Below are 10,588 nucleotides of genomic sequence, written 5' to 3'. Positions count from 1 at the left end.
TGACAGCAGCAGCAAAGATGGTGCTGTTGTGCTTGTCACTGGGTGAGTGACTGTCCTTCCACCTCGGCAGTAACTGCTCTCACTTCTGCTCACATAACAGGAATGCTGCTCCACGGCTCCACCTCAGAATCAGAGAGGAGAACCAGTGTGCAAGGAAAGCTGGAACAGGATAGGAGGGGAAGTGGCTGCTCCTACTCACTGAAAAAAGTGGTAATTCTTTTCAACATGTAGAGAAAAACCTGGGCCACTTTAAGTTCTGATTTGCCTCTAATTACTGGACAATCTTTCTAGTTAAAATTGCACACTAGAAGTGCTTTCCCAACCCCTGCTGGCTCTGCAGAACACACTGCAGAGAGTGCACTGTGTTTTGCACTAACCTGGAGTAGAACAGGATTAGGCCATCAACAACAGCAGGCAGACCCAACCCAGCCTGTGCAGCAGCTCAGACACTGAAAAAAATCTGTGCCACCTCTCGAGGCAGCACTCTAACCTGGTTGTCAGTCCTCTGCCATACCTCCACAAACTCCTACCATGAGGTCAGACAGGAGGGAGTGTGAATGCACACTGTGCATGGCAAGGGCTTAGTGCAGCAAGGAGTGACACACCTGGGTGCAGAGCAGAGTTCCCTGGGCCCTGCTGCAGGGCAGAGCTGTGCTGGCCCTGCCTTGGCACTTCAGGCCGGTGCTGCCATTTTCTATGCATTCAAGAACACATTTCTAACTGGTTGCAGCAACTAGGCACTCGAGGGTTTAGGCTGGGTGTGAAGCTGAATATAATTTTTACCTCCAGCTTGAGTCCATTGTGGCATCATCCTTCTCACCAGTCTTGTCCTTGCAGCCATTACAGGCAGTTCCAGGCAGGAGGGTGAAGGCACTCGGTCCTGAAACCCAACTGCACCAGGGAGGAGTTTCTCCTGACCAGTGCTTAGCAGTTTCTCTCTGGAGGAGTGGCTGCACCGGCCGGGCAGGAACAGGGGAATGGTTTGCTTGTTTACAGGAGTTACAAAGCTGCTAGGAAAGACTGAGGTTTCACCCAGCAATCAATCACACCCAGCCCCTCCTGCCACACCACCCTTCAGGCTGCTCTGACTGACACCAGGTAACACATTTCATACCTGACACAGCAAGCTGCATTTCTCTGCCCCCACCCCCCCACAGCCCAACTGCTGAGTCGTGGCTAGGCAAAGAGTCCAATGACCAGCAACACTGTCTGAAAAAACAAAACACTTTAATTAGACAACTGCAAGCACCTCAAACAACTGGTTATTGTTACAGCATGGGGCTATCTTCTCACAATCTAGTTATTGCAAAGGCATGTGAATAGATTCCAAATGGACAAAGTCAAGAAAAAAAGTGGCACTGTAGTTACATGAAGATCAGGAGTAAGCTTACATTCATCCCACTGACTTCTAAGAGAGGCCCAAACACACCTCCATACTGTACATTCTAAACTCTGTATTGCCTATAAGCTTCAGCCTATGCAGCTTTTTTTTTCCTAGGAAACACGTAATTGTTGCGTGCAACTTACACTGGGCAGTCGGATGTCTATCGATGGGAAAGAATAAAGCTAGTGCAATTTGTTTTAGAAACATGTAAAGCTATGAATGGAATGAGCATGATCTTCTCAGATTATTTTACCCACTGCACTGTAAATATCTGCAGCTACATCCTTCCTTAACTGATGCCAAGCACACACTTTTATTATAAAAGATCAGTAATTCTACACAGAGAGTGGTTCTCATGCTCTACTTTTAATTTTTTTCTTTTTCTTAAGATATAGTACAACTTACAGTGCTTATAAAAAGGCAACACCATATGGTACCATGTCTTCACTATCACATTGTAAGGGAAATTGCTATTTTTCTTTTCTTAAAAGCACTTAAAATAGGCAAAAGTTCTAAAAGGGAGTGCTAAATGATAATGCATACTTTATTAGAAAGAAGTCTAGCCTTCCTTTAAAGTGCTGTTTGGGGAATGAAATCCTGTAAACCAGAGCCACTTTGTTTAAAATCCAATGAACGGGAACTGCTACAGAATAGAAAGTTTACACAATTCCTTAAAGCAGTTTAAAGTCCACTACATGCAATTGATTTGCTATAAAGCTCTCTAAAACTTAGTCGCTTTACTCTGAAATTGAGTCCCCAGTCCCATATTTAAATGGAAATAAACATTTACAGGGTGCATTTACATACACTATAATACAAGAATGACGTCCCTTTGCCAGAGGAGAAAATTGTACAATTCCTCGCCGTAACTCAGTTCTGACTTGATAAATTTCTTACACTCGTAAATTATATAATATGCATCAGCTAAAATATTTTTTTTTTTCATAAATAGTTACAAAACTTGCCAAAACACATGGGGGGAAGTTTCCTTTGTTCAAAAATCTGACATCTGAATGCCACACAACACAAGAAACAATGCTTAAAGACACGTTAAGTGTTTTCTGAAGAAAGTGGGTGAGTAAACTACTAGCTGAAGACAAAAAGACTATACCCTTCCCCAAGAACACAGTGCACAAAAAGCAAAATGTCAAACAGTACCTCAAGCAAAATAAAGGTCTGAGGATTGAAGCCAGCTCATGTGTGATCCTGCTAAAGATTTTGTGACAGTCACCATTTAGGTCCAACGCATTGGAAAGTGGTTGCTGGCTTTTTGTTTTACAGCTGGGAGATTCTGCTAAGAATTCAGCCACGGATGCCTAAGGCATTCTCCAGCTGAAGCTCGTTTCTCTGGGACCATTTCTAGCATGGGGATCAGGAAATCTGTAAACTGTGCAGCATCTTCGTGAGGCCAACCATACTTCTCCACAAGCACATCAAAGAGACTCCAAGGTTTCAGCTTGGTAATGTGTCGGAGTTCTCCTGCAAAGAGAAATATAACAGCATTAGAGAAGTACCTCATATCTGTGTTAGTGACTAATCCCTCTTCTGTTTTTTTCCCACTCTGCATTCACAGCACCTTGACCAGGCTGGGAATCATTGTTTAGGAAGGGCAGCACACAGCAAGATTGCCTGAGGTCCTCAAAGGAGTTGAGTGTGTCCGATGTCAACACCAAGGAACCATTGCTACAGCAGCCAGTACATTACACCTGGACTCCAGTGGGTTCTCCTTCTGACTTCACTCTCACACAAAGGCACTCGCTCACATGCTCACACCGTGGGCAGAGAACACTGCAGGCCTGTCCTTGTCAGCCAAACCTGCTCTGATGCCAAGACAGAGGGCTCAGCAACATGTCCCTGCCTTGCTACATGGCATTTACTGACACTGCAGCAGAACAGTCAGGGGTCCATTCCAAACCAAGCTGAGCACAGAGGTTTGGCAGTTGGAGATTCTCCTCCACTCCCAGGAGGTTTGGTCTGAATCCTCCCTGAGAAGAAAGCACCTGCTGCTGCCCATGGCTCCAACACCAGAGGTGGCAGTAGCTGCAGGATTTGAGTTTCCCCAAGGAGGGGAAACTTGTGCATCCGACCTGGCAGTGTGTCTCAGCTCAGAACGAAGGAGGTGAGAACTTTTGTCATTCAAACCAGCAGTGCTATAGCTGTGTCCACAGCTCATCCAGCATGAGGAGGAAGTCTCTTCTGTTTCCTGCTCCTCCACTGTGCAGCAATGAGGCCTAAAGCCATGAGATGTGCCATGAAGTATGTGTGGAAGGGATTACCGTGAGCATGACGGGGTGGCTGGTTATCAGGCAGGATGACCCTCACTGCTGCCATCAGCCAGGTGGAAGAGGGAGTGACACTAAGGTGTCACAGTTCTGTTCTACCCTTGCATGAGATCTAAAGCCTTTGAAACTGAGGCTGTTGATATCCCTCAAATGACATGGCTGTCCCCTCACCATTCAGGATGGCAGTAATAGGATATTTGACTACAATCTCACCTCCACTTCTACCAAAAGTGTCAACCTGACATTTGAAATCCTCCATGGAGAGGATGAGAATACGACCCCACCCTGCAGACAAGTTGACAGGTTTGCTCCTCTTTCCTGCCCAGAGAGGGAGAGCTCTCTGGTAAAACCTGCCTATACCCAGGAACACCTCTGTGCAGCACTGTACACTTAGATTTGTAGATCTAGTGCATTTATCACCAACAGAGAATCTATGACCTGCTGCTTCAATAAACCACACTAGTCATCCATCTGTTTGCCAAAGTTCTTACTGTATGCAACCAGACTCAGAGTGCCTCATCTGCTCCAACCAGAAATTAAGCCCAGCTGTACCCAATGGCTCTGATCTCTTGAGGACCAGCTGGAACACAAGGGCAGTTGTTTCTGCCCAATTTCATATCTTAATGCAACCCACAGCCTTCTTCCCAGGCATGATCTGAGCCAGGCAGTCTCCACACGACACCACAAAAAGCACCTGAGCCCTCTGTGCCCTGAACTGCTGAGGGAAGTGATGGGTTCTCACCCCACACCCAGTACGGGGGGGTGCAGGACATACAATTTTTAGCCAAAGGAGTTTGCCAACTGTGTGGTTGCCCTTGGCTGTAACCTACTGCTCATAAAATGCCATCAGCTCACCGGCCAGAGTTTCTGTGCACCCTTGTGGCTACAGGGCAGGAGAAGAAACCTGTGTCAGACTGGCCAAGAGGCTGAGCATCCCAGTGCAACAGATTAACACCACCAAAGGCCTGGCAGGCCACGCTTGTGCTGCCTCAGCCCTCAGCAGAAGGTGCTGGGCAGGGTGCAGTGCTTGCCAAGGGAGATCACTTAACTACAACCAGCCTGTCCTGTCAGCACCTGCCAAACAAACAAACAAGGCTCTGCTTTGGGCCCACACTGTCCCACAGGAAGACAGCACAGCTCAGAGCAGTGGATTCATTTCCAGGCTCATCCCTGGCCCTTTAAATCTTTGGCAACTCTGAAATTTAACTGCTGAAAATCTTACCTTTTGGAAGGCTTCCAGAAGTGTGTATTGGTGACTTTGAACAAGAACAGGTAGTAGACTACATAACAGGAATGCATAAACTCAAATACTGCCAGAGACTGATAGAAAACAGTGACTTGTTACTGACTGCAAGAAAAAATGACCAAAACATCCCAGGCCTGTGCCCATGGCTTCTCCAGCTCACAGCACTCACTGCAAGGGTTGCTGTAATCATCCACCAAACCAGGGTAGCTCTGAGGCAGGGCCTGTTTCTCCATGTCTTCATCTCTGTGTTCACACTACACAGTTTCCAGCATCTTTCCTCCCTCAGACTGGTAAGGTAAGATTGCATGATGAGGCTCCTGGTGTCACTGGGACGGAGCAGTTCTGTGGAATGCTACTGGAATACTCCTGATGTTGTACATAGCCATGCTAAGACCAACACAATACTCTATAGAGTTTTTCTGCTGAGGAACAAACTTTTTAGCACTACAGACTGAAGTTTTCCACTAGAGGGAACAGTCATGAGCTGAGACAGGAGGTTCAGATTAGATGTCAGGAAAAATGTTTTCCCTGTTAGGGTGTTCAGGCACTGGAATATTGCCCAGGGAGGTGGTGGAGTCACCATCCCTGGAAGTGTTTAAGAGGCATCTGGATCTGGCACTGGAGGATCTGGTTTAGGGATTCCAGGAGTGACAGGTTAATGGTTGGACTTGATGATCTTAGAGGTCTCCTCCAACCTTGCTGATGATTCTATGATTCTACAACAAATTCTGTGAATATTGTAGAAGTGTTTATGAAGATATGATCCAGTAAAAATTATCCATGTGGGGGCCACAAATTAAACTAGTGCTTCAGTTTTCAATAAGGATCATGATGTTGACCATGGAATCAAAATAGGGTAAGACAATTAACAGAGGTGGACAGCAAACTGAGAGAATTCATTTTCATGTGGTGGGTCCTTCTCATTTCCACCCGGAAATGCAGGAGAGCAGCACAGGACAGGGAGGTGTTGCCAACACAAACTGTCATCTAGTTCATGAGATTTGTACTGTAGTTGGAGGAGAGCAAAGTTGCACCTGTATCTAAGGGAGAAACTAAAAGCACAGGGCCCACCAGTCTGACACCATCTGGACTCAGGGCGTTGGCATGAATTTTCAAAGAAATGCTAGAAGTGGAATGGTAAGTGAAAACTTCCTCACAGAAGCTCTTTAGTTAGGGTTTTGATAGTGAAGCACACAAGAAATAATCCACAGAGGACAATGGAGCTGTCAGAGCTGTAAAACCTGTTGCAGCAATGACCCCTCTGAAAAATGGAATGTTAAGTCAGAAGAACATTACTAAAAAACTTTCTGAAGGACCTGGCAGGGAGGAGATGCTATTTAAAGCTTTCTCTGCTGATCATAATACAAAAAACCCCAGAGCTAGTCTATGAAATTTGCCAAAGACAAATAAACATTGTGTCACCAGGCAAGAGGAGGATGAAGGACAGGGGAAGCAGCACTGGGAGATAATCTGCTGCTCTGTGTGTGTGACATGGTCCTGAGAACCAATGGCTGGTGAGGCCTCCTGGCTCACAGATGGGAGAGAGGGAGGTGCAGGAGAGATCTCTCCTTCCCTGCCAGGACAGCACCTGAGCAGAAGTTACAACCTCCAGTGGGCAAAGCAGCACCTGGACAGCATCTTGCACAGGCTTAGCTCACAAGCAAACAGGGCTAGCAAATACCCAAATGGTCTAGAAAAAACAAAAGGGTTTGAAGTTTTAGTGCCCAAATGTAGTAGTCATTTTTAGAGACAGAAAAGCTTCAGGAAGACCCTGGTAAAAAGGACTCCCTGGAGTTATTACTGGGCTCAGTGAAGATGAGAGCCCATAAAGAATGTGTGAGGATCTGTGTTACAGTGACTAAGAAATAACCTACAAATGCTCTACCGTTTCTAAGTGCACCCTCCTGTCTGAATGTCACAAACTGCTTCAGGCAATCACTGAGAAGGGACTCGATCCTGTAACTGGTTCATTGCTCACACCTTTCTTTTTCTGCCTGTAACTTCAGTGGCACAACTTAAAAGTTTTCAAGCTTCTCCCTGAGGTCAAACTTGTCTATGGACAGGAGCAACACTCAAACCATGATTTCACCCAAGGCTGATATTTTCCAAACCAAAGCCTAGAGCCAGATTTCTCAGCCCCCTTTACACCACAGTGAGCTGTTCTCTGGAGAGCCTCAGGCCTGGACCACATGGCTTCTGATCTCAGTGCCCAGGCCACAAGCAGATGAGGATGAAATGCAGCAATTTGCTGGCCAACTCTGAAGCCTACTGATGGTACCAGCAAGCACAAACCCCTCCTGGGGCACCAGGGGCTGGCAGTGCTGGGCTGGCCCAGGAAAAAGAAAAGGATATCTGGTGCCTCATTCAAGGAAATAATGCTCAAATGAGCAGGACTTGCCACCTCCATTTTTCCCCCCACAAAGCATTTCAGTTTTTCTGACTTGCAAACGTAGTGGAATAACTCTGCAAATGCAGCTTGGGCTATTACCCTTCACCCTGCACTGGAGAGTTTCTGTTTTGAGTAGAACAGGTGGGATCCACTCTACTTAAGCTTCCACAGCAAACTGGCACTTACATTTTGTGTGGTGGGGGAACCAAACCTTTTAACAACTTAAATCCCACCCAGGGCCACAGCAGATAGTCCCTCTGAGGAACGTCCCTAGAGGACAACAGTGACACACTGCAGTGGAAGATGTTTGTGGAGGCACAAGAACTTTACAAACTGCCCTCTTCTGTGCACTCCTAACACTGCACTCAGGTCATTTTATTAGTAGAAAATGCCAACCCATCTGCTCTAAGGTGAAGATTAGGAACAGGAGACGCTTTGAGGAGGGGCAGGGAGGGCAGGCAGAGGAGCCTTTGGCTGTCCCTGCCTCACTGCAGCAGCTCAGTCCCAGTTTGGCAGTGCTGAGGGTACCTCCTGCCCAGCCCTTCCCCTGCTTTGTACACTTACAGACCTGCAGGCCTCGAGTCTGTACATCTCCATCACGAGGAGGTTGTTTTTAAGCCTGCTGACACAGACTCCTGCAGCTCACTGCCTGCACTTGTTTAAAGCCACCCCCTGCACGTTTCACTGGCTCTGCCCCAGCTCTCACCCGGTGGGTGCTGGCAAACAGCTGATCCACTCATCTCCCAATTCCACAAACCTCTACAACTCCTCCAGCAACCTTCTCCACTCCACACTAAAAAGCCCAGGCACTCCAGACTCCCCCAAAGAGCAGTTATCTCTTTGGATCATCACTGCTGCCCTCCCTAATGCCATTAACAGCCTCCTTGAGCACACCAAGGCATGCAGAGGTCTCTGCTGCACCAGAAATACCCAGGCACACAACAGGCAGCTCTCATGCTAGGCAGGATCAATCACTGGATTGTCTCCTGCCTCGTGACCCCAAGCTCCTCCAGCCCCCACACCCGATGCAGCTGTTGGCCCTGCCAGACTGTGTGCTCAGGCGTGAGGGTTGGGGCAAGGGGGAACTCACAGCACTGGGCAGAAGCAAAACAGCTCAGCAGCTGTGGCTGACAGCCCCAGATGTTCCCCCCCCCACGGAATAGGATGTTCCTGACATACCCTGCCCCTCCACAACAGCAGTCTCATACGCTGAGGGGACAAAAGACACTCGAGGCATCACCACATCCCCTCACACGTCAGAAACTGGCCTTGAAGAGCAGTCTGAGCAAAGACAAAGTACAGAAAGAACCATAAGGGGTTGCTCAGACAAACCACTTTCTTGTGGGAACTGACAAGGGGTTTCATTTTCGGGCTGCCAGCAGCACCTGCAGGACCCCCATGTACCACTGGAAGTCGCTGACAGATGATTTTCCATCAGACTGCAAACTATGCATCACTTGAGCCCTCACATTTACATGAAGGACAACAGATTCACACCAACATTTGTTGACATCCACACCTTGCTGAGCACATCCCAAAATGAGCTGTAAATACTGAAGAGAGCACTGCAAATCGTGGCTTTCCGCAGAAAGCCAAGTTGACACCAAAATTCTTCTTTCACAAGAGCTCTTCATATAAATGGATACATTTCTTCAGTACCCATAAACTCACATACTCTCCTTTGGGACAGAGCTTTAAATTAGTGTTGCATAAATACCGTTACCTTTTTTGGTGAAAAACTCCTTGGAATATTTCCCCAACATAGCGTATTTTCGAGGGATTTTTCCCAGCAGTTCAATGATCAATGCTATGTGGTCTGCATTGGAGAACATTGCCAGCAAAACAGAAACATACAACAGTTTAATCAGTACATTGCATGCACACACTAACACTGGCCCGGTACAGACAGAAATAGATTGATCCTGGTGAAAAACACACTCAGTGGCTGCTTTAGGAAGATGCTTTGGGCAAAACTTTGTTCTCAAAACAACGTCTGAGCATCAGCTGCCACAGACAAGTTTTGCCATGTAATTTTAAAAAGTACCAATCGTAACTTTGCAGAACGTTTTGCTAAAAAAAAAAAAAAAAAAAAAAAAGGAAAAAAAAAAAAGAAGGGAATTTGCCACAGATTCCTGTGCATTTTGCTTTTCAAAAGGGAAATTTTGCTGTGTGGTTTCAGGAAATGCTCCTCAGTGGGACATGCTACAACCAGCAATTCCACTTCTGTCTGCATCACGGCACCTTTCAAAAAGAAGAGGTACTACCTCTGCGATTGAAGAATTCCCGAGAATATTTTCCAGATAGAGCAAAGTGCCTTGGGATATTGCCTAGCAGCTCTATGATGTGTGCTATGTGGTCTATGAGGGAAAGAAAAAAAGGATACGGGAGTGGAAGGGGCAGGGAAAGGATGGGATAAAAAAGAAGAGGAAAGAAACTGGAATTAGTAAAAAATCAGAAATAGTTTCAAATCAACAATGTTTGCAGCAAATCCATGCAGAGGTTTCCAGGATCAGCAGAGCTCTGGCATCATTAGTAGCATTTAGGAACAATGAATGATGCCCACATTACCACTGCAAAGAGCACTTACAAGCAAACAAGCATGGAAATGGACAGGTATACAGATGGAAGCAGGAGTTAACTCTGATTTTAAAAAAATAATTAGTAATTGCCTAATTCAAATAAAAATACACAATGTCAACATTATTCCAATGTCACTCATAAAGTACTGTAAAACTTCAAGTTTGTCGTTTCTCTTCTAAGCTAAAATGTTGTTATTTTCAGTCAGGTTTCCACACATATGCAATCTTACAGGAAGGGCAGTTTAATTCCTTCAGGCAGTTGTTAAGTAGATGAATATCTGCAGAAGGGAGTTTTTGCCCACCCATTGCTAGTGATGGAACTTACAACTAAAAAGAAAAGAAATCATATTTATATTCTGAAAACAATGTGTATGAACAGTTCTACTCAAACACAAAACCCACTGTAAGCTCACTGGGAATTTAAGAAAAGTGTGAAAATATGTAGAAACTGTTAAAATAACCCAAAAGATTCATACCTTCATCCCTGGAATAGTCTTCACCAGAGTGTGGCTCAAACAAATAATCTCCAGTCGCTAGCTCAAACGCCTATAACATAACAGACACATTTATGGGTATTTCAGACATAATACTTCTCATCGTAAGGTGTCAGCAAAACATCACAACTCCCTCAGATCCCAGAGGGAATTAACACTCTGAGCACAAGCTCTATGACAGTCTAAGGCTGGGGAGAGGCACTTACCTGGGCCC

The 10,588-nt window shown here is 46.0% G+C and overlaps 1 protein-coding gene across 1 annotated transcript in view; it reads right to left on the bottom strand.

Moving 5' to 3' along the window:
- Positions 1-1,206: 1,206 nt before the first annotated feature.
- SRPK2 (SRSF protein kinase 2) overlaps positions 1,207-10,588 on the bottom strand; it is a gene marked incomplete at its 5' end in the record, with an annotated part of 46,444 nt that continues 37,062 nt past the window's right edge. The window contains 3 exons of the mRNA XM_009073391.1: positions 1,207-2,863; positions 9,025-9,117; positions 10,357-10,426. Of these exons, the coding sequence (XP_009071639.1) occupies positions 2,679-2,863; positions 9,025-9,117; positions 10,357-10,426 (348 nt within the window). The remainder of the gene's footprint in view (positions 2,864-9,024; positions 9,118-10,356; positions 10,427-10,588) is intronic.

The sequence above is a fragment of the Acanthisitta chloris genome, unplaced genomic scaffold (genome assembly GCF_000695815.1).
Source record: "Acanthisitta chloris isolate BGI_N310 unplaced genomic scaffold, ASM69581v1 scaffold24, whole genome shotgun sequence".
Lineage (NCBI taxonomy): Eukaryota > Metazoa > Chordata > Aves > Passeriformes > Acanthisittidae > Acanthisitta > Acanthisitta chloris.
This window is presented reverse-complemented; position numbering and strand designations above follow the sequence as displayed.